This window comes from Haliaeetus leucocephalus, unplaced genomic scaffold (genome assembly GCF_000737465.1).
Source record: "Haliaeetus leucocephalus isolate CR32 unplaced genomic scaffold, Haliaeetus_leucocephalus-4.0 Scaffold495, whole genome shotgun sequence".
Classification (NCBI taxonomy): domain Eukaryota; kingdom Metazoa; phylum Chordata; class Aves; order Accipitriformes; family Accipitridae; genus Haliaeetus; species Haliaeetus leucocephalus.
The window spans coordinates 2855918-2880271 of NW_010972931.1; the positions used below are offsets into that span (position 1 = coordinate 2855918).

The following is a 24354-nucleotide window of genomic DNA, read 5'->3' on the forward strand; positions in this document are numbered from 1 at the left end:
CTACTTTACATTCCTGTAAGAGACCCTGCCCACTTTTTGATTCCAAACTCTGTAATTTTTCAGACAATTTTCTATAGACACCAGCTTGGGGTTGGGGGGTGACACACTGGAAAAAGGGGCAGATTGTGTACTTAAGACTAGTTTGCTTTTTGTTATTTAGGGTTTTGTTTAAGCAGTTGGTTTGATGGACAGGTTTGGAGCTGGAATTAGCTTGGCCTGTATTTGCTTTACAAAACGGTGACAGCATGGAATTTCGTTAGTGATGCTGATGTCGAATTCCCCCTCCTCCTCTCTCTCTTCTTACCAGAAGGAAGAAAAAACCCACATATGGAAGACTGCTAAAACAGAATCTATAACATTTTCCAGATAATTCTCGTAGCTTTCATGTAATCTGATATCAATCATTTGCATCTTAAGCAGTATAGGTACCCTGGCTTTATATATATTCTACTCCTATTAACATTTTTAAAGTTCCCAAAATAAGGAATGTAATGTTCCAGATGGCACTTGGCCTTCTCAGAAGTGACAATCGCAATGGAGTCTGGTGTCTGTGTCACTTCCTTAAATCCTCTTGTTCGTGGGAAGTCTCACTGGGCTTTTTTGGTCTCTGAAAAGAGACCCATTGGGCTCTTCAACTGATACTCTCTTAGTTATGAGTTTTATCAGTTTATTGATGGTAACGTTATCTTTTTGAGAGTGTAAGTCATATTTGACTTGTATTGAGACTGGCTTAATAATGTTGCTGCCTTTGAGTTGTGTAGCTGTCGTTAAGCAAGATTCCATCTGCACTGTTAAAACCATCAATTTCAAAGTTCGTTATGTAATAAAGACAAAAGTTTGTAGAGTTCGTTAGAGTGGTTATAAGCAGTTGTACTGCAAAATGTCACCTGCAAGGTTAATTTTCTTTAGACTTTTCTTAAAATAACCCTTTGCTTAACTCCTAACCTTTGATCACGTAGAGTATTTTCTTACAAATTGGCCCGCTGGACAGAGTTTGGTTGGGACTGTTGCAGGAGATGGTAAAGGAATTACTTTGCCTTCTGACAAACCATTCTCTTGTTCTGTGCGTTCTTTTTTGGGGTTGTAATAATGCAGAAAGTGCTTGCAAAATACCTTCTTGCCAAGTCCAGTTCTCTCATATACAATATTCCTTCTACACTAGAAGACAGACTGACAAGACTTAGTTTGTTAAGAGACAGCATTATCAGGAAACTGACTTGTTTTTCTGTTGACTTCTGTTGTTGCATCATTCCTGTTGCTCTCTCACAAGTAGAGAAAACATAAAGACTGACTACATCAGAAAATGGTACAGCACCTAGAATGAATGGGATTTCGGCTCCTGAGGCAAGGAGTACCTCAGCCCATCCTCCTTGAACTGAAACACCAAATTCAAAGTCATTACTGTTTATGAACTGGAGCAGTCAGCTTTGAGAGAGATCCACTGCTTTGTCTGCAGAGGGCACTCCTTTCTCTAAGTTTAGATGTACTGTGTTTTTTTCTGTGGCATCTCAAATTATTGAAAATGTTCATAATTGGCTGTATCACCAGTCCTTTTTACTGCTAAAAATCTGCAAGGGATTCTTCCTTTTTGGTAAAATTCTCGGATTTGTTTTTATATGCAAGCAAAGATCCAGTTCAGAAGATCTTCCCTAAACACAATGAGTAACCAAAGGCGGCTATTTACAGCATGGTCTGTGTGAAGAGAACACTTATCTGGAACAGTTTGCAGACAGATAAATAACAGGTTTTGTTAAAGGGTGCTGCTGCTTTTGCTGTGCAAGTTTTATACAACATTACCCCTTGATCCCATCTGTATCATTATCTTCTGTTTGGAGGTAGTTCTGCAACTTCATATTGGTGAAGTTCTACTTCCCTTTAGGTTTAATGACTGCTTATAAGTTACTAAGAGTAGTCTTCCAAAGTGGCCATGTTTGGGAGACTGAGAATTTAAGTAGTAGTTGTATCCTTCTGTATATATATTTTTTTTCCTGCTTTACATGGCCTTTTCCCATGGTTTTTGAAGTCTTTAGAAGAAGGAAGGGGGGGGGGAAAGACGTGTCAGAACTAGCAGTATTAATAATATGTTTGTTTTGAAAATAAAGAAGAGTTGGTGCCAGCAAAACTGTTTGCAAACTTGTGGTTTTAATTTTTACATGCTGTTATGCACACCGTATGTTGGCCACAAAGTACAGGATTATTTGGATTGTGGTAATTGCTGTAAGAGTAACAGTAATTAACAAATGATTAGTAAAATTCCTTTGAGAAACTGAGCTGTCAGTCACTTGCAAAGCTAAGTTAATAAAATTATTTCTGCTTGTATACTTAACAAACAAACCACACACACAAACCCACTATGAAACCAGAGCATTATGAGCCTTTGATGAAAATGTGCAAACATTTTTCTCATATCCACCTACATCAGGTAAATGAGAAAATAGTTGGATGCTCTGGGGCAGAGACAAATTGAAGGTCCCCTTTTTAAAAAAAAACCAAAACACTCAATTTTTTTTCTTCCTATTGTTGAGCAGTTATGCTCTTTCCTATTTAGTATGATTATCTTTTATAGGTTGACTTTGCTTCGAACTGTGAAGTGTGTCTTACTGTTCTTCCAGTTACATTTGTGTTTCCTTGCCAATCAGCTTGTGCCGTACAGACAGACGTTACCTTGCTGTTTCTGTATAGAGCCAGGTTGGTTCGGTTGCATCAATTAACTCTGGCACAGCACCACATGAAATGTTAATGTAATTAAAAACTTTAAAGAAGCATAGTGGGTACTCTTCCCTTTACGCAGATGTTTTAGTTGCAAGATAGCCGTTTGTGTTAATAGAATTAAATGAATAATAAGGAGGCTGGAGGCCATCTAATCTAACCTTACAATCAAACCAGGGCCAGCTTCGAAGCACAGAGCCTTCAGAAGTTGAATTTTTCAGTATATCTGCAGGGAACCTCCTAAGCAACCTGTTGCTGTGCTTTACCTTTCTCATTGTGAATTTTTTCCTCGTGTCTGGTTGGAATTAGCTGTGCAGCAACTTGTGACTGTTCCCTCTTTTCCTTTTGCTCTGTCCGCTGTCATCTCTGTAACTCTCCTTTTAATAGTTGAAGGCAATGATCAGATTCCCACAAATAACACCCCTTGCTCCACCTTAATCTCTTCCACAGGCTGCATGTACCAAGCTCCCTCAGCTTCTCCTTGTACATCGTGTGCTCCAGTACCCTAGCCATGTTAGTGTCTTTCTGGACACTCTCCTCTTTGTTAATGCCTTTCTTGCACTGTGGGCCCCAGAACTGAACAGAGTAATCCAGGTACAGCTTAAAGAGTGCTGGAGTAAAAGGGAATAATCACTTATTGCTGTACTCTTCCAAATGCAGCCCAGGATGCGGTTAAGTCTTCATTACCGTAGGGGTGTACTTCTGGGTCATATTCAGCTTATTGTCCACCCAGGCCCCCAGGTCCTTTTCTGCACATCTGCTTCCTAACCACTCGACCTCTGCTGTTGCGTGGACTTACACTGTCACAAATGCAAGATTTTTGCATTTGTCTTTATTGACTGCGTAAAAATTTTTAAGAAACAACACAATAGCATAAAGGATTACTTTATTTTTAAACATACCAGAAGAATGAAGTCTCTTAAGTGCATCTGAAGAGTAGACAGATGATCAAGATGATGAGGGAGAGTCTCATGGCAACACTGTTCTTTATGAAGTTGTCTTACTGAAGTATTGCTAGAAGTTGTTGTCTTATGAAAAAACTGATAACAGGAATAGTTAGAAATCATCACAGCCAGAGAAATATCTCCCTGCGTATTCTTAAAGGACATTAACAATGGTACTTCTGTCCTGCTAACTCAGTATATGTGTAATTCATATAGTACCGGAAGGATAGAAAGCCACATATCCTGCACCAGTTTCTGAAGGGCTCAGATAACTGCAGATGAGTAAGTCAGACTTCTGTTAGGCAGATCAGTCGAGCGCATAACAGAGAAGTAGACATATGGACAAATATGATAATGGGCAGGAATTAACAAGGCTTTTCTAGAGGGAGGGGAAAAGGGAAGTTAGTCTTTTCAAAGTCATACTTTGAAAGAGTCAACAACCATGTGGATAAGGCTTATCTAATCAGTGTGATGTCCTTGGATTTCTTAAAAATAACAACAAAACCCCCTTGATTTTCAAGGTCCTTAATCAGCCTGTTAAAGAAACTAAGGTGTCATAGAATGGGACGGTCCCTGCATGGGTTAATAATTGGTAAAAACCAAACTAGACACAATGAGTACTCCAAGTGAGCTATTAGTACTCAAGAAAGATCTTGAAGTCCTGGTAGGTTATATTATGAAAATGTGGTATTGGTGTTTGTTAGGGAACAAGCACATTGAGTTTTGAGAATTATTTGGAAAGGAACAGGGAATAAAGTAGAAAATGTGCTATAGAGTTATACAATAACATATGGCATTCCTTTGTCATGAATAATGTGTCCAGCCCTGTCCTCTGCAAAAATAAAAATAAAGGGTAGGAGAACTAGAAAGTATATGCGCAACAAGAACCATCAAAAGTAAGGAAAGGTGATCAAATAGATGAGGCATCTTAATTTTGGAAAGCAGTTACAACTCTTACTTTACTCAACTTGAAATGCGATCTTCACATTGCTTTGTTGTATTTAAAGCAATGAGGAAGAGGTTAAAAAAAGACATGCTGACCTCCAGGAAGCTGAGAAGATACACAAGCACTAATAGCCAAGGTAGTTTATATTGCTTTACTGCATTCTGCAGAGAGGAAGAACAAACACAAAACAGCCACAATAGTGATGGGTGTACTTGAAGGGACAGGAAGGCATAACAGTCGTCGGTTACAAACTAGAAGAGCTGCTGACTTTCTGAAAGAGCACTGGAAAGTTGGTGAATAGTGGAAGAATGTCAGGCTGCTGCATCCTGGTCAGATTTGGGGGACTGAGAATAGGTTCTTGCATGAAGCTATCAGTTTGACATGGTGTAGTAATAGCAGCTAGGAAATACAAGCCTTTTGGAAAACAAGGGCTTAAAGAAGATTTGACTTCTCCTCAACTTTCTGTAGACTACCTGAATGCATAAGAGGGATGGTAGGCATCATTAGTGCTTATTAGGGCCCTTCCTGATACAACCATTGTAAAAATGCTTGCTTATTGCTTCTGTATTGGATAATGGATAAAAGGAAGAGGAGCGGGAGTTGTGCCAAGTCCTTCTGGCCCCATTGGCCCCTTTAAAAGTGATCTAAGAACTGCTAAACCTCTCATCTGACAACCAAATGACAGATGGTTCTGCAAAATAAATGTCTCCAGTATTTTAAGACTTGTTTGTCCCTTTATTCTTTTTCTGTAGTCAGTCTTTGTTGCTTCTATTTTGTTTGTTTTGTTTTGTGCGTCCTTTTTACACTGTGGCATGGAGCATCACATTGCTAGAGGATACCTGGCTTGCTATTTTTGTAGTTGAGTTTTTGTTTAACATGGCTTAAGACTTACCTATTAATGCTGATTGTGGATGGCTTATGAACAGGGAGAGAGCAGCTTTCCTTGCAGGGTTGGTCTACTGTGTTGCATGTATTTTGCTCAAATATTGGATTCTTGAAGGCTTTTGTTCTTCAATTCCCTGCCTTCAGCTGGGCGGGGACACTTAGAGGAAAGTTGGGAATATTCTCTTGGAAAGGCCAGTGCTAGCCCAATCTTACTTCTTGTAGACCAGCATGCATCAGAAGGATATGTCATATGCTGGGGTGTTGGGCATGTGTTTCAGGTGGTGCGGGAAAAGATTTCAGTAGCCACAAAGGATAGGAGTAGAAGAGGAGGCGATTATGCTTTCTGTCAGATACCAGTTACCTCTATTACTCTGCTTTGAGAGAAAAATTGGAATACAAGAATTAAAACATGTTCATACTAAATCATACTACGTAACCTTACAGGTTATGTAGGAGAAAGTTTCTATTAATACGCATTGGTAGTATAGATGAAACTGGAATTGCTAAAACAATACAATGTGGCTGACCTGAAGCTATGTATTTGCATTTGTTTTAGGTGTTGTTTCTCTATTGGCTGTTCATCCTTCTACAGTAAATACGCTTGGAAAACAGCTCCTGCCAAAAACATTCGGACAGTCTAATGTCAACATTGCACAACAAGTGGTAAGGAGACTGCATTCTTTTTATTGCTTACACTGTTACTTACACATACTGTAAATCTCACTTGTAGCTTGGTAGTTGGAATCACTTGTCATGGGCAGATAAAGCTTGTTTGTAATTTTAATAGACTTAGGTTAACGCAAATGTTCCTTTGCATAAAGAAATGCAAAGATGACTCTCAAATCAACATGCAGATACCTGAATATTCTGGTAGCTTTATCTTTTGCCAGTCTTGCCACTTAAAACTAGGGGGGTCTTTCAGATTCTGCTTTGAAATCTGCCATAGGGAAATATAAACGAAGTCCATCAGCACGTTTTTATTGAGGTTGAAGTTAGTGGAACAAAATTGAAAACAGAGCTACATTTCTTAGTGCTTAATTTAGATACTCTTTTGCTTAAATACATATTGTGAGCTTCGTATGAGGTACATGAAATTAGAGGTTTCAAAGAATCTAATACTGTAATAGATAATACATAGGTTATGAGAAGTCACTTTTATAGTGATCAAAATTAAAATTTGGTCATCTGAAAAGAGTTGATCTCAATTCATCTTCTGGAAAGCAACTGTAACATGTAAACATCTGAAATGGAATGTCTTATATTTGGGTTTCTTCTTGACAGAAAAGCAGTTCCCCACCTGCCTTTCCCAACTCTAAGCTCTAAGGGGTGTTTTATAATTGAGGCTGCTTGAATCTATAAACTGTACCACTTGAACTGTACAGATGTAGTGCAGATCATTCACTCTGCTGTATTTCTGGCAGTGGCAGTGAATTAACTGCTTCCAGCAACCACTTGGAAGGTAGAGTGTAGCGAAATGAATTTAACTGAATGAAATTGCTCCTTCAATAGGAGGTGTTTTATCAATAAATTTCCAACCAAGGAAATGCAGAGTAGTTAGGCATTCTTTTAATTTAAAATCAGTAACCAGCAGTAGGAGGAGAATGTTTTAAGTATAGATCATAGGCCATAATGACACAGATGGTGTCCCTTCTAGGCATTATTGTGAGACTGTGTACATACTTGAGTTTAATGTTGAAAATGAAATGTTCTTTCAGGTAACTTACAAAACGTTTCCTTAAAGTGCCCAAAGAGGGGATAATAATGAAATTACAAATCATCTGATGCTTTTTTAAAGTTTCGACAAGTAAAGTAATGTTTACAACAATGTTTATATACATATAAAATAAATTTGTGTGTCTTCCATCACAAGTTTAAATTGAAAAATCCTCATCCGTATTATCTATGATTAATTTTACATGGTATCACTGTTAAAAAAATATGATTCTGAAATAATAACTACTCTTTATGGTGATTTTGTTAGTATCATTACTGTCGGAAGTTTACATTTGCAATCATAATTTTTTCAGCACTTTAAGTCTTACTCTGAAAGTATTAGCATTAATTTTTTTTTTTGTGAAAGAAGAGGCCCATATCAGCATATTTGTATTGGCTGTTATCAGTACAAAATTAGATGCTTAGCTGTATGTCATTAAAGAAGAGATGGAGGTTTTGTTTTGTGTATATATAGAGAGAGAAATTCTGGGTAAATTTCTCTTGACTTTACAGTTCTGAAGGGGATAACAAGAACTATTAAAAAAAATACCTCTAGAACCCTGAAAATGAAGAGGAGATAAATTTTCTGTCAATGTGCAAAATGTTCTTGGGAAGCAGAGTTGAGGTGTTGGCTTGTGACCCCGCTGAACTTTCTGACCTTTGAGTGGTAAACACAGGTTTTTAATACTTAAGTACTTGATTTTCCAAGCTTGTGTTCTTTGTTCAGGTAGTCTGATTTCTTTTTTTTTTTAATACTGTCCCCATAGAAGTTTTTCTGTTGAGTACAGTGAAGTAGAGTGTGTGGGCTGTCTTGCTGTTTTCCCCATTGTCCTGATCTTATTCATTATCAAGGAGCTAAACTGTAATCTTGTTCTCTTTTGAAATCAGGAAATATAAGAGAAACAGCAGGCACTTCTTTTTCTACTTTTGCTTCCTCCCCCCAGTCCCTCTGTTGTCCCTAAAACCATCCTCTCTAATTCTATCTGTAAGCTTTCATTTTAGGATGTTCCCAGTGACTTGATACTGCTTAACTCTTTTCATTCAGAGTCTTGGTTGTTTATGAGCTTGTGAGTAAAAGTAATTCTTTAGAAGATTCTGAAACTCTAGACTGTAGGGTCTTCCCTAGTAGTGATACATTAAAGCAAATAATTCTGGCTGGTTTGCAGACTTTTGTGAGTTAGAATGGGAATGCAGAGCAGGTTTTGAATTTATTAAACAGACTTCACTTTTCCACTCTAGAAATGAGCCTGTGAACTTGTACACACTTCCATTTATTCCTTTGTACTGTTATTTCAAGACATTACTGAGCGCAGTAGATGTCCAGGGTTTGCTGCTGCCAAACAGTTTGTTTTTCTCCCAGCTGTAATTCCACCCCCTCCCCTCTATTGGCTTGGCTCTCATCTTACTGCACAGTCATACAAATTCTAGATGTGGCACCAGGGTGATGGTGGGGCTGCTTGTGGAATTAAGAAGCTAAGGAATAGCGGGGGACCATCTAATTTTAGCCCATCGACCAGACCAGTCGGTAGCAGAACTGATAAGTGTTTTTTTCATGGGGAGAAAGTGAGCTGGTTCACACGTGTCTTGTGCCTGCTCAGCATCCCCCACCCTCACTCAGTTTCCCACAGTCAGGAGTTTTGGTTATGAAAAGTAGTAGAGGAGATTAGCTGACTTTCCGTAAGAATTAGAAACATTTTAAGTATGGAACAAAGCTACTGGAAAGGGGAGGAGGACCTAAGATTTTCTAGCTGTCAGAAGTGGTTGTAACAAACTTGCATGTTAACTACTCGGAGAGGTGGCATAATATAGAGAGACAGTATTTCGGAAAAATTGCAGCTGTTTGTCCTTCCAGGTAGCTGAAATCACAAATATCTAATAGTCACTAGACTACCTTTTGCATTCTGCATTTAAAGGTTATTCAAATTTTGGTTCATTTTAACTTTCAAGCATAAAATGTTTCATTTTGGGTTTTCAGTTTTTCTATTTTACTCTTTTTGAGGCTAAACTATTGAAGCTAGCCTGAGGAAGAAACTTAAAATTTTGTTGGTGAGGCAGAACGTGGCTGCAGGAAAATATAGCGAGCTTGTGGGTGATGATGAATTCAGGCTCATTTGATGTCTGTTTCGCTTACCTGATGTCAGGGATGCAACCTGCTGTTTTCACTGGGAGGTAAATATACCCCCCAAAAGTCAGCATATCTTTCTTTCTACAAAACAGAAATCTGTACATTTTGTTTTCCTAAATATGTATTCTCTAGAAAGTTATATTTATAACATTTCAGAGATAAAAAACGTCATCTGCAAAAGCGGGAGTTCTGCTTCAGCTAGTTTCATGGATAAGGAGAGCATGGCTCTGTGTGCAAATGTATGTATTACTCGTGATTAAATTAGCACATCTTCAGGGCTACTTACCTGTAAGCTGGAAGACTGTGATCAGCTGAGTGTGTGCTTGTAACATGTTCAGAATGGAATGGTTTTACCTAAATTGGTCTCACTTACTGCAGTGATAAAAAAAGTTGGCCCTTACTCTTCTTCACCTCTAACATACTTCCATTTTGGTTTTGACTCTGTAGTAATAGAGACTGACTTCAGGAGAGAATTTGGTCTTTCTTGCAACAGCTCTGCATTTTCTTTCTGCTTTTATTGATTTTCAGATTTTCTTGTTTCATATGTTTGTATTTTCATTGTAATTTTACTGCAACTTCTTTATACATAGCCTGGTAGGGTGGGGTTTTTTCCATCATTTTTTCCCTTTTCTTTTGGAGGGGAGAAGATGTGTGTATGTTGATCTTGTCTGAGTTAGTGTTGAACAGTGTTAAGAAATCCAGCAAAGATGAAATGCTCATTTAAGGATAAAACATAAATGTTCATTACTTAGGGAGTGCTCTAACTATATAATCTGTAGTCTGAAGGTTTTTGTGCTTGTGTGTGTAAATTCAATGTGCCTAATAGAAGTAGGTAGACAAAAACTATTAGTGTTGTTTGAATAATGCATCATTTGAATCGTGCAGTGTATGAATATCTTGGAATACTTACAATCGTTTTCCAAATTATTTTATCTTTATTGTAGGTTATTGGTACACCTCAGAGACCTTCAGCGCCAAATACTATCCTGGTAGGAAGTCCACATACACCCAACACACATTTTGTATCACAGAACCAGACTGCAGATTCTTCGCCGTGGTCTGCTGGGTGAGCAAAATAAAAGTTACAAAGGATTAATGAATTGTTTGGAACTTTTGTTCTAAATGTGTGTGTACTCTTCAGGCTAGCAGTGCGGGAGAGAGCCTGTTTACCTTTCCATCAAGAGTACTTCATCATTAAAGTTTATTGTATTAAAATTGGGAACAGTCACACAAGAACGAATACCCCCCTCATTTGTTGTAAAAGGAAGTAGAATGTTTTCTGTAAACTCTGACAGATATTCTCACTTCACTTACAAGTAGAGAATTTAGCTCCTAAATGGACACAGGAATTCATCTGACTTGATTCAGTTTTTAATTTGGCATTTCTGTTTTGCTGGTGTATTTTCAAAAAAATAGAGTACATTTCAGATTGAACAAGTGTATCCTGAAGTATAATTTGAAAGAATAATATAGTCCTTTATTGGGAAAAAGTATTAGGTAGAATGAATGCATTCTTTTGGTGTCTTTTCTCATTCAAGCTTGTTTTTAAGGGTCTCTTGTTAAATGTATTTGCTTTAAGACTAAATTTATCATCAGTGTCTTGTTACACATAAATAGATTTCCACTTTGGAATTATATGGTGAAAGGAGCTGTAGAGATTTGAGAGGTTCCATTGCTGATACTTATTTTGTTGGTACTCACATTTTTCCTCAAGTTACAAGGAACTTTAAAAAATAAGTAGAAAACTGTTCTGTTTCTTGTGTCTTGTAACATTGAAGTTTTCATAGCAACTTCATATACTGTATAACTTCAAATCTGCGATTCAGTAATAGTGTAACGTTTAGTGAGTTCAACCAATATCAGACTTCATCTGTTCAGTCAGTATCGGACTTACGTGGAAAATGCTCAGTCTAATTTTTTGTGGTCAAACTAGATGGTCTATTGAAATTTAAAAAAAAAAAAAAACAAAAAAACCCCAACCCCAAACAAACAAAAAAAACCAACCCCAAACAAAAAAAACCCAAAGGACAAAGTTATCTCCTGTAATTCGCTTTTCATATTTTAGCATTTATCCCCCTATCCCTTCTTGTCTTGAAGATTGGAAGGTTTTCATTATTGACTTCTACAAGGAATATCCCTATTCTTAACTTATCTGCTACTGGAGCTAGCGGAGTTGCCAAAAGAATGAATTTGTACTGTGTTTCAGCATCAAGATATTGGAATTGTTAATTATTGTAAATTGTAGGGGAAAAAAAATTGCAGGAAAAAATGTTGGGAAGGGGTGAGAAGCAGAATAAAAGGGAAGGCTTGTTTTTTTACAGCAGTGTGCCTGTATTTGAAAAAGAGACATTAAATATTCCAGAGTTCAAATATTCTTAAAATATATATTATACATATATTTAGGAAGCGGAACAAAAAAGGAGAGAAGAATGGCAAGGGTTTACGTCATTTCTCTATGAAGGTTTGTGAGAAGGTACAAAGAAAAGGAACCACCTCATACAATGAGGTGGCAGACGAGTTGGTTGCAGAATTCAGTACCACTGATAATCACATTTCACCAAATGAATCAGTAAGTATATGGGAGGTCAATTACATGTGAACTGAATGGGGGAAGAGAAATTTCTTTTGAGCCTTTTGTATTTCTTTTCCTACTGCTAAATGAAACAGTTCAGACATTACCTGAGTTTACCCATTTACTGTAATATATGTATTCTCAAATATTTTTGTCACAGGAATGTTTTTGATTAATGCACTATGTCTACAGCAGGCTTATGACCAGAAGAATATTAGACGACGTGTCTATGATGCCTTAAATGTCCTTATGGCCATGAACATTATCTCTAAGGAGAAGAAGGAAATCAAATGGATTGGTCTACCTACTAACTCGGCTCAGGAATGTCAGAATTTAGAGGTATATGTATGAAGAAGTTCACAATGGCTTTGTGTTTGAGTAAATGTTTACAGCTTTAATATGTTTCAATACAGCATGTGCACGTGATCTTCTGAGATAGCAAGGTAGAATAATGTAGTCCTTTTTGACTCTTTATTTTATTTGTATTTACAAAACACACATTTAAACTTCCAGATTGCTTAAATATATTTTTTTAATTCTTCTATGTCAAAAATACAGCTCTGTCACAGTTTTCACAGTATATGTGAAATGGTTCTGAGTGGAAGTTAATCAAGCTGAGAGATTAACGTGTATTTCCAACATTCCAATAGTGTTGCACAAGCATCAGGAAGATTGTTTTCTCCAGATGCCAGGCAAATAATACATCTGTGACGAGAGATGTTGCATGTAGATCAGTGCATATGTGCATTGCTGCTGCTTTGTTGCTGCAGGTCTTATGTATTTCTGACATTTGTCTTACATGAACATGTCAGACTTTTTTACTGCATGTCTTGGGTAAGAAGTAAAATGTTTTATACTGAAAGGCATTCATAAGTTCTGGCAGGAATTTTTTTTTGTATCCTGAGATTTGCAGGATAATAAAGTTACCAAGGTTTACTGAAGTCAATTCACTTTATCAGAATAGAATGAGACTTTGTATTTGTTCTTAATAAGTCTAAATTCCTTTCAGCAGGACTGAAAAATCAGTGTAGAAGCTGACAAATTAAAAAAGTTTTGGAATCTATCTGAGGGCTAATTCTATGGAGATTTTTGTTTGATACTGATAATTCATTTTTCAGTTAGTACTGTAATTGCTATCTAGACGAAGAAAACATAGGGTACGTAATCAATGAGTTTTATTTAAGTATTTATTATCCCAAGTGAAAATTATTAGTTAAGGTAAGAGAGTGGTAATTGGGGCATAAATAGTAGGGTGAGTATGGAAGGTGAAGTGGTTTGAAAATGACAGTGCTGTGTGCTGAATAGGGAACCAGCTAGCTGGAGGGATTTTAAAAGTAGATCTCTTTAGATCTGTCTTCCAAAGTAGGGCATTGCCAGTAATGAATGTAATGTTGGAGCAAAAGAAAAAGAAGTGTTGCTAATTCAGCTGGGATTGGTGTCATGATTGATAATGTCCTAGAGAAGAGTAGGATAATATTAGTACTGAAGTACGAATTTGACTTATTTTCTAATGCTAAATTACAAGACTGGTCCTACCTTGCCCCCCTGCGCCTTTTTTTTTTTTTTTTTCTTTAAATAAAATCATGCCTTTTTGTAGTTTTTTTTCAACTGTGTATACACACAAACAGAAAATGGCACTCATGTTGATTTTTAACTCCAGTCATTTTCTTTTTAGTGGCATATTTTAAGGACCTAAGAACAAAAGTTGATGTTCAGGCCAGTGGTCTGTCCAGTATCTTGCCTGACAGTAGCCTTTACCTAGGAAGGAGTATAAGATTAGAGAAAGTATTTAGTGATGTGTTCTCCCGTAACTTGTGGTTCAGGCATAACCCAAGGCAGATACAGTATCCTTATATTTAATAGCCCTTGGTTAATTTTTGTCCCACAAATTTTTACTTTGTACAAAGTTTGCTTTTAATATTGAGTCATTTGTGGCAGTGAGTTTCAGGTGCATTAGAAGCTTCTTAAGGAACACCTTTTGTTTGGTTTTGAACATACTATATTTAGTTGCTACCTGATTTTTATTTTTTTTTTTGATTGGAAGTGATGGTGACTTGGTCATTCCTTCTTCACTTTCTCCATCCTGTTCATGGTTTTATAAGTATCGCCCATGTTCTCCCCCATTATTTCATTCTCCTTTCTTTAGAGTCCTAGTTTATTCATTATTCCCTTGTATGGAATCTGTTCTGTACCATTGATTATCCTGATTGCTCTTTTGTATGGTCTTTTTGAAATAGGAACACCAGACCTACAGAATTCAAGATGTAAACGTTCTGGTTCATACACTGATGTAGTGATAATTTCTGTGTTGTTGTCTGTTCCTTGCCTAATAATTCATATTTTTGGCTGCTGTGGTGTACTGAGCTGATGGGGTTTGTAGGTACTGTAATTTAACATCTCTACTGAATATAATTTTATTTCTAAAATATGCATGGATGGGATTATGTTTTCTCACACATACCACATTACATTTACCAAAATTAATTTTGATTTTGTAATCACTCAATGCTACAAGATACTTCGAGTGTGCTTTATGACAAGCTCTCTTTACTGTGCCAGGTAACCGAGCATTGTCAGCAGATTCTGTCACCTTGCTGTTCATCCCATTATTCTGATCCTCTATAGTTTGAATAACAGTCTGTAAATTAAGTCCTTGCGGGAATCTGCTAGCGAACTTCCTCCACTGAGAAAGCTGTTTATTTCCTACCATTTTGTCTCCTATCTTTTATGTTATTATTCAGTATGTATTTAATACTGTGAGGACTTAACCTTAGGCTCCATAGCAGCTTCATTTCTTTAGCCATCTTTAATCGATCTTCTCCAATACCTTCCATATCAGTAGGCTACATCAAGTAGATCCTTCTGGTCTACATGTTCTTTGTCTCCTTGAGAGAATTTGGATAATTCTTTGAGGCATAACTTGTGTTGCAAAGATGTTTTTACCCTCTCCCTGATATGTTGTACTTTATTCCCCAGTGTTCTAATTCTGCTCTTCGTTACAGTTTCCATCAGTAGTACTGATGTGAGTCTTGATAGTTAGATCTCTAAATTTTCTGCAGAACCTTAATGATTGACATCATATGTCCTACCTCCGGTTCTCTGATATTGAAATGATTTTAAGGGGAGAAAATGTTGATATAAAATGCTACTTAAAACCAACAAACTAACCATCCTTTTTCTGTCTTAAGGTGGAGAAACAGAGAAGACTTGAAAGAATAAAGCAAAAACAGTCTCAACTACAAGAACTCATTCTACAGGTACAGTCAAGGTACTCTTGTCTATAGGGCAAGGTAACTTATATCTGTATTCCTGTTGTTTTATCCCATTGAGGGATCATAAACTTCTAAGAAAACCAGAGGTGAATTTCAGTATTGGGCGTATGCAGTTTTAATTTAGCACTGTAGTTTACCTGGGACCATGCTGTTGGCCATTGCTATTGGAGAAGCCAGCAACCTTCCATGAGTTATGATGAATTCTTTGGCAGTTTCAAGTATGTTTAAACAGGATTTATGCTGACAGGAGCTGTAATTCATACTGTACCTTCTGAATTTTCCAGTTCACTTCTTGAATCCAGAATGTTCTTCTGTGTTAGAGTCCATAGGTGAAATTATGTGACTGTAGACGTCATCTCTCATAATGCTCTGTGTCTTGCCTTTCTGGGATGTTGCTGCCCCTGCTGTGTAAGTGGCTTAACTGCTATGAAACAGTTGCTGAACTCCTTCCCAGGTTTCTCCTAGTACACTGGGGGAAGCAGTAGTCTGTCCCCTAAGTCACTGTGCTGCTGGTTCACCGGAATGTTCCCCTTAGTAGTTGCATTACCTACGCAGTAGGAATGAGAATCTCAGGGAGGGTGTGCAGAAAGAAGGTACAGACAACTGTGGGACAGCAATCTCAACAGGTGACTGACTTTTATCAGTCTCTGTGTTGGCTTTGGGTTTTGTTTTTAATTCCTGTTTATTTCATTTGATTCCATGACCAGAAAAATGCTTATTTGTAGTTTGGTGGCTTACTGTAAGATTTATAACTTTGAGTTTCAATAGTTAACTTGAGGTTTTAGTTCTTACAATTGCTAATCTTTAAAATATGAACATTCCATTCTGAAAAGCAGTTTTGGTAAGATGTGAGAGTAAAGTCACTAATCTTAGCTGAGTAATTCAGAAGCCTCATGTCAGACATTCAAATCTCAAATGTTTTTTAGCATATAATTTCAGCAAAAATACAGTATTAATCATTCAGCTGTTCTCATGGAGTGCAGTAGCTAGCAGGGAGTAGTAAACAGAGTGGAAGTAGGATGCTGTATGAAAATTCCTTTTTCCTATCATTGTTATATCTTCATGCTGTCAAGGATCTGTCCAAGGAACTGTCCTGATGTACTTATTTAGAACATGCATTTTTTTCCTCAGTTAAGTTTTACTGTGTTGTATTTTCCAGTACTATTATTTGAGTCTTTTCTTGCATCTTAACATGCAGTAATGCAGTGAACACTCTCTGTCCTGTTCTGCAGTTACATGCTGCAACCATTGCTGGTATTCTTTATCTGAGGGATTTTTTTGTTAACAGGATCTTAAAGGTTTAATTCATACTTTTATATACTATTGCTTTTTCTAGCAAATTGCCTTCAAGAACCTTGTTCAGCGAAACCGTCAAGCAGAACAACAGGCAAATCGACCGCCACCGTCCAATTCTGTCATCCATTTGCCATTTATCATTGTGAACACCAGCAAGAAGACAGTGATTGACTGCAGTATTTCAAATGACAAGTGAGTTAACAAAGTTTTCTGTCTGGCTTTTGGTACAGCTATGAGTTTTATGTCCATGCTAAAGTGTTCGTCTAGGTCTGCTAAAAATTAAATACAAATGAATTTACTTATGCCTTTTGTAGATTGAGAACATGCATTTCAGACAGGTAAAACTTAGTCATGTTGAATAGAAACAAGAGTTTTATAGAGCTTTTCATTAAATAGAATAATTGCATTCACATTTAAAAACTTACTTAAGACTTACTGTCTAGAGATGTTAGAAGCAAAATAAGGCAGCTCTGCTGAAGTTTTATATCATACTTTACCAAGTAGTGTTTTCCTTTGGCTTTAACACGGTGAAATGCAGCCAAGCAGAATTGAAAATGGATGTTGCTTTCAGAACTGCTGTTCTCTACTTTTGGTTCAAAAAGCTAGGTTTTTCATCTGCTAAATAAAAGCTGAATGTAGCAGTGGTTTCTCCTTGTACTATTAGCTTACTAGAAAAGCTTAAAAACATGAAAAAAAATTACACAGTGGGCAGAGGAGTGGGGGTAAAGAAAAAATTATCAAACATGCAAAATGTTTAATTAAAACTCTGTATCTGTTAAACCCGTTAATGATTTATGTAGTGTGTATAATTACAGTTTTAGTAGCTTGCTATCAAATACATAAATCTTGAAAAATTTGATTACTTAATGTGATGTGTTGCTAACACTGTATTAAGCTTTTGAAATGCTGCAATTCCTGAAACTTAAAAGGTAGTTAAAGTCATTGAAGCTAATTGAGACATTTTTTCCTCTCCAGGTTTGAATATCTATTTAATTTTGACAATACTTTTGAAATTCATGATGATATAGAAGTACTAAAACGAATGGGTATGGCTTGTGGCCTAGAATCTGGAAGCTGTTCAGCAGAGGACCTAAAAATTGCAAGGAGTTTGGTTCCTAAAGCTCTGGAACCATATGTGACAGGTTAGTTAACTCCCAAGAAGAGTCGATTTGTTTTCCTCCTTAATACAAGACTCAAGGAAAAAGCATGAAAATAGCCAAGATCAGTTAATTTCCACTGATTTGTGGTGGATATTTCTAACAGGTTCTCAAATATATGCTTTTCAGTGTACCTTAGGGAACAAATAACAGCAATTCATGGAGAATGGGCTGTTGCTCTTCACAGAACCACATTTTGCATTATACCATACAAGTAGATATTTGCAGTGTGTAATTCTTTTAAGAGGACAGTATTTATAGTTGATTCTTCTGCAAAAGTAAAAGGTAGTAAGAGCAAACATGATCATGGCTTCATTTTATATTGTTTTATCATTTTCATTACATAAGAATACTGAAGACATCTGACTTGCTTACTTCAAAATAAAATGTTTTTTTAATGTATTTTGAAATTTTGCTGTTGCACTTGCTACTTGTTTTTTAATTATGCTATTTTGGATATAGTACGTCAACACGTTTTGTTGTTTTGGTTGCAAGACTCCTTTTCTGGACTTTAAAAGGATTAAGCATTTCCACTGAATTCAGTGAGTGTGTTTTGAAGTATTCTTGAAATACATATTGTTTGTTTTACAGAAATGGCTCAGGGATCAATCAGCAGTGTGTATGTCACATCTTCATCAGGTTCTGCATCAAATGGCACAAGATTTTCAGCCAGGTGAGATGAAATGAACAATCAGTTCTTGAAATCTGATCATCAAAGAAACTTAATTAGAGGTTAAATACTTCATGAAACAAGTTCTGTTTTGATTAAGTGTGGTGTGGATATGTATTTAAGTTTATTCTCCAACATCACTTCTACTTGAGTAGTGGTGGTTCTTAGCAGTGTCATTAAAGAAATCTTTTCCTGTATAGTGGAAAAGAAATTGATTAGACTGATGTTAATCTTGAAAGTATTATTTCTGCTTCGTTTTGAGTTTGTGACAAGAAAACAGGTACTTCCCTAAAGATATATGGGCAAGGTTCTCCCTTGGTCATTAGTGTCTAACTTAAAAAAGGTTTTGGTTTTCGGGTTTTAAACAGCATCAGAAGCTGGTAGGGTGGTAAACTGTAACTTGTATTTAACGTTGTGTGGACATACAACAGTTCTGAACTTAACTATTCTTTTTCTCTTGCTATGTAAGACACTTTTCCTTATGTAGTCACTACTCGCTAGTTTCTTGCTATTACATTAATCAAATATAAGTCCTTCTGTGAGCTCTACTACATTGTAAAATGAGTCAAGTATCATTGAAATGTTTAAAATTGTTAACAAATACTCAAATTGAGCAAGCTGATTAGCTAAACAGATTATCTGCAAAAATGTTCATTTTCTACCAGTTGTTTCTGTTGTGTCCAGAAACTTAGCCTTATGTGAAAACTGTTGAACATGTAATGCAACTAATCCAATCTGGGCAATTTTAGAATTGCAGAATGGTTTGGGTTGGAAGGGATCTTCAGAGATCTGCCATGGGCAAGGACATCTTTCATTAGATCAGGTTGCTCAAAGCTCCGTCCAAGCTGACCTTGAACACTTCTGTATATCCAATCTACCTTCTTTCTGTTTAAAACCATTGCCCCTTGTCTGTTGCTGCAGGCCCTGGTAAAACCTATTTCTCCACATTTCTCAGAAGCTCCCTTTAAGTACTGAAAGGCTGCTATAAAGTTTCCCTGAAGCATTCTCTTCTCCAGGCTGAACAACCCCAACTCTCTCAGCCTTTCCTCACAGGAGAGGTGTTCCATCCCTTTGATCATTTTTGTGGCCCTACTCTGGACCCGCTCCAACAGGTCCGTGTCTGTCTTACGCTGGGGCCCCCAGAGCTGGACACAGAACTGCAGGTGGGGTCTCAGGAGAGCGGAGCAGAGGGGCAGAATCCCCTCCCTTGGCCTGTTGGCCATGCTGCTTTTGATGCAGCCCAGGATGTGGTTGGCTTTCTGGCCTGCAAGAGCACATTGTCAGGTCATGTCCAATTTTTTGTCCCAACAGTATTACCGAGTCCTCCTCCACAGGGCTGCTCTCAATCCATTCATCCCCCAGTTGGTACTGATAACAGGGGACTGCCCTGACCCATGTGCAGGACCTTGCATTTGGCCTTGTTGACCTTGATGAGGTTTTGTATGGGCCCATGTCTCAAGCCTGCCAAGGTCCCTCTGGATGGCATCCCTTCCCTCCAACGTATCAACTGCACCACTCGGCTTGGTGTCATCCACAAACTTTCTGAGGGTGCACTCAATCCCACTGCTTGTCATTAATGAAGATAGTACTGGTTCCAGTACGGACCCTTGAGGGACTCCACTCGTTACTGGTTTCCATTTGGACATTGAGCTGTTGACTGTAAATCTTCAGTCATGGCCATCCAGCCAATTTCTTAGCCATCAAATAGTCCATCCGTCAAACTCATACCTCTCCAATTTAGAGGCAAGAAGGTTGTGGGGGACTGTACCAAAGGCCTTCCAGAAGCCCATTTAGATGACTTCTGTAGCTCTTCCCTTGTTCATTGATGGATTCACTCCATCGTAGAAGGCCGCTGGATTAGTTAGGCACAGTTTGTCCTTGGTGAAGCCATGTCTTCCGTATGCTTCAGCATAACTTCCAGGAGAATTTTAGCAGGCACTGAGGGTGAAGCTGGAGAGGAGAGGGCAAGTTCTAGATTACTTTGGCTCTTTCCACAGCAATAATTGTTCTATGTCAGAATCACTGGTAGGATCTGCCTTGTAAATTATTTGGAGAAATTGCTATACCATTGAAATTCTTAAAGGCAAAAATCCTGTATTGGTGGGATTTCTTTATACAAGGAAATACAGCTTTATTCTTGTTTTCTGAAGACAGTCTTCTGGTAGCTTTTTCTCACCCATCTGCCTTCCGCCAGAGTTGGAAGGAGGTCCTTCTAAAGATACAGTATCTAGCTTACTTTAAAAGGGGGTGGGAATAACTTACAAGGGAAACAGTTTTAAGCTCAGGGATGTGCAGCACTAGCAATGGTGTGGAGCATGGTTTATGCTCCAGTCTGTTCCTGCTGCCCAGAAACGCGTGGGGAATTCTGCCTGTTCTTTGCTAGGGAACTGAAGCTTGAGTGAGAATAATGCCAAAATATCTTTAGAGGAGCAGAACTTTCACGGTACATAAAATCTCCTGTTTTCACTAAGGTTCCTTCTGTGATAATGAGCATGGTGTTAGTGAAAAAGAACCCATGTATTTCTAAGACTTTGGAATTTGAATAGGCCACTATTAGCCAGAGGCCAGTAGAAAACCAGAAGCTGACTGTGGTTCGTTATCTTGGTGAGAAGCCACTTCTGTTTCTTAGGAGGCTGGAAAAGGGGAGTGACAAATTATGTTTATTTATAGTACATACATAAATATTCATGGCAATAAGAAACTACAAGATGCGTAGCTTTTCCGGTACCAAAAATTGCTGCTGAGGCAAATAAAGGCTGTAAATTTATTTAGCAAGCTCTCTAAAGAAAGTTTGCAGAAGAATGAGGATGCTGCTACCAATTCATTCCAATTCCTTTGTCTTAGTAGGATACGCAGGTTATGAAATCCAGTTCCATTTTTATCAAAAAGAGGGGAGACAGGTTTTTGGGTTTGTAATTTCAAAGTTCACAGGAACACAAGAATAATCTTTTTTTTTTTCTCTTTGTTTCTGAAACTGGTTCTGCAGATAATTATGGAGAACCAGTTATAAGTCATCTGACTACAGCTAGACAGCTATCTTGGTATCTTCCTTTTGAATAAGTGTGCAGAACAGCAGAAACTCTTGAAAGTGTCTTACTGGGTATGTTTTCCTTGTGAGCTTCTAGGGTGTGCCCCTGCAATTTCATTCTGTGTGATGATAGACTATTGAACTAGCTCCATACAACAACAGTGTGCATGATTGATGATGTGCAGTAGCTGCATTAAAAAATGACTAGCAAACATATATTTGAAAGCAATTTTTTGATGATTATTGTCTTTCAAGTTGGAGATACAATTTCTGCGATTTTTAGAAAAACATTTTGTCAAGAATTTCTGACTAAGTTTAATAGTTTATCAAACTATTGAGAAAGTAAACAATAAAAAAGATTGGCAAAATAGCAGCTAATAATGGAGGCAGGAATGTTCTGGCTCTATTAAAATACTTCTGGATAAAGTTAATTCATCTAGGAACAAAGACATTTCAGACTGTATCTGCAGTATGCGTGTGTATTTTGGTGGAAAAAGAACACATTCAAGTAAGAAAGTGGATACTCTCCAAATCTACTTGCTGATCCAGGAGGTGGATTTTCAGCGTAGGGATATTCTTAGAGAGGGAAAAATATGAGATGCTGAAGAGGTGGTTTGTTTTTTGTTTGTGGTTTTTGTTTGTTTGTTTGTTTTTTTAACTTAAAGCATAATGAGAAGAAAACAATTTCAAGTTAAAAATACAGCACGTGCAGCAGTGACAGTTTGCCATGTAGTAACAAGGAATTAAGGAGAAGCTATTAATTCCTTGATTTTCCAAGTCTTTGAATCAAGATTAGTGCTTCTGAAAGACATGATTCACTTGTGATGCAAGTGTCCAGTGCTACATAAAAATATCAAAGGACTTAGCTGTGTAGCCTTAACACTAAAGGTACTTCAGAAGAAACCTGGAAAGCATACTTACAAGGTGTCTATGAAAGGATTTAATCTTTATATTAAACCTAAAGGAAGAAACATAATAAGAACCATTTCAAAATTACTTCAACTGTTTCTGCTCCTGAGAAACAACTTAGACATACATTAAACACAGTTTTAGAAAGTAGCAGTGACAGATTTATTAAAGGAGTGGAATAGATAGATGATTATATTTAAGAGCACAGTAAACTGGGAAAAATTATTGAGCAATGCCAACTGGCCTTTTTTTTTTTTTTTTTTCCCCAGTGACTTTTCCAATGGTGGAGATGGGATGTTGGCTACAAGTTCCAATGGATCTCAGTACAGTGGCTCCAGAGTTGAAACGCCAGTTTCTTATGTTGGGGATGATGATGACGACGATGACGATTTTAATGAAAATGATGATGACGACTGATGCCCTTTGCTTGTAGACTATTTTTTGTTAAAATTCAGCAAGCTTCAGGAATAAATTGTTCTAGGGAGAAGTGTCTCAAATTAATTTGCCCCATCCCTCAAGGAAAATATTGGTAAGCAGTTTTGAGTTTAGAAATTGCACCTCTGATAAGCAAACAAGGATTGTTTTATGTAGGATATTTTTAAATGTGGTGTGGATGTGTGTTTTTGATACCAGTGTGTTAATGCAGAGCCTTTATTTACTCTTGTTTTAGGGGGTTTTGGTTTGTTGGTTGTTTTTTGTTTGGGCTTTTTTTTTTTTTACTTGAAGGAAAATGGATTTTGCCCCAAATGTTCTTGCGAAGTTTGCTAAAGAAAATGTAGACACATCATTGAGAAATAAAATGCTGTCCTTCTGTGGAAAATGAATACACTGAATGGCAATTTATTTGGAGTGTATTTTGATTATGCCACTTTTTGAGGGATAGTGAGCTAATGTAGTAGTGTTTTTTGTTAATCACGCAGTGTCCAAAGAACCAAACAAGAAAGATACGTCCTACTTTTTTACATGTTAAATTCCAGAAATGTTGTTGTGAACTTATTTTCCCTTAAATTATATCTAACATAATGATTCCATCAAGTTTATATACTTTTCACTGTATGTTGGGACATTTGAATTACAAAGTTTTTGGCAAATGTTTACTGCCAGTTGGTGCAGCTATATAAAATGTCTTGAAGGTTTGGAATGATTTATTGCTTATGGTAAAATTTGCCTGATTTCTTACAGGCAGACTTTGGAAACTTTTTATTATATAGTTGTTTACATACTTATAAGTCTATCATATAAAGACATGTACTGAAACAAATGTTTGTATTTGTTTCATAAGCATCTTCCTGTAATCTATTATAAAGTTGAAATTAAATATAGAGAATGTTTTAAGTTTTTTAACTCAAAATTTGTCAATCATTTTTAATAGTTCATTTTTATAAAAGGAATTTCAGGGCAGGTGGTAGTCTTTTTAAATTTATTCACAAACAATTAACTGCACAAATACTGTCAGCTGCCTATTCTAAGACAGTAGTCTTTTTATTGAAACACAAATAAACTTTTCTGTAATATTTTATGGAATATAAAGAGACTATAATTGTTTGACTTGTTTAACCTTGGCACTGTTAGTTTTTATTAATAAAACGCGCATGGGCATTTTTAACAAGCTCTGTGGTTTTTCTAATTTTAGGATTATTTTAGAACATTTTACTTCCTCTCGTCACAAGACCTAGAATTAACTGTCTCAGGATACTGCATCTACACTACAGAGGGCCCAGATTTTTTGCTTTGATTTAGTAATTTGTCCTTACAGCTCTTGGTAACTGATGATGCACAAAGCACTATCTGACCCTGTATACTCTCTTCTTTCATGTCTCCTTATTTCAATATGTCACTCCTCAGCGTGTCAAGCCAATCTTAGTACTCCAGTCTTAGTACTCCAATCCAGCTTCTCTGTTTAAAATCCCACACTTACTGTCCTAACTTTTCACCACCTATTCCTCAATCCTGGCTTTCTGTCATACATTCCCATGTCCTCAAAACAGGTTTTCATCTGCTTTCCATATACTTTCCACCTTAAACTTTTTTGTTAGATCACATCCTCTGCTGTCACCTGAAAGTGCACAGGTTACTAAACTGGCTCAGTCACTCTGCAGGCTGCTGTCAGGGTCAGGATTATTTGCTT

The 24354-nt window shown here is 37.1% G+C and overlaps 1 protein-coding gene across 5 annotated transcripts in view; it reads left to right on the forward strand.

The window, feature by feature from the left end:
* TFDP1 (transcription factor Dp-1) overlaps positions 1-23832 on the forward strand; it is a 46863-nt gene extending 23031 nt beyond the window's left edge. For 3 of the 5 annotated variants that reach the window (XM_010575661.1, XM_010575660.1, XM_010575659.1), the window contains 9 exons: positions 6041-6147; positions 10267-10388; positions 11726-11891; positions 12087-12233; positions 15083-15151; positions 16503-16654; positions 17438-17604; positions 18211-18292; positions 22496-23832. In XM_010575661.1, the coding sequence (XP_010573963.1) occupies positions 6041-6147; positions 10267-10388; positions 11726-11891; positions 12087-12233; positions 15083-15151; positions 16503-16654; positions 17438-17604; positions 18211-18292; positions 22496-22643 (1160 nt within the window). In that variant the 3' untranslated portion in view covers positions 22644-23832. Of the gene's footprint in view, positions 1-6040; positions 6148-10266; positions 10389-11725; positions 11892-12086; positions 12234-15082; positions 15152-16502; positions 16655-17437; positions 17605-18210; positions 18293-21275; positions 21350-22495 lie in introns of those variants that run through there. The other 2 variants (XM_010575662.1, XM_010575663.1) reach the window with 2 other exon arrangements.
* Positions 23833-24354: the final 522 nt, after the last annotated feature.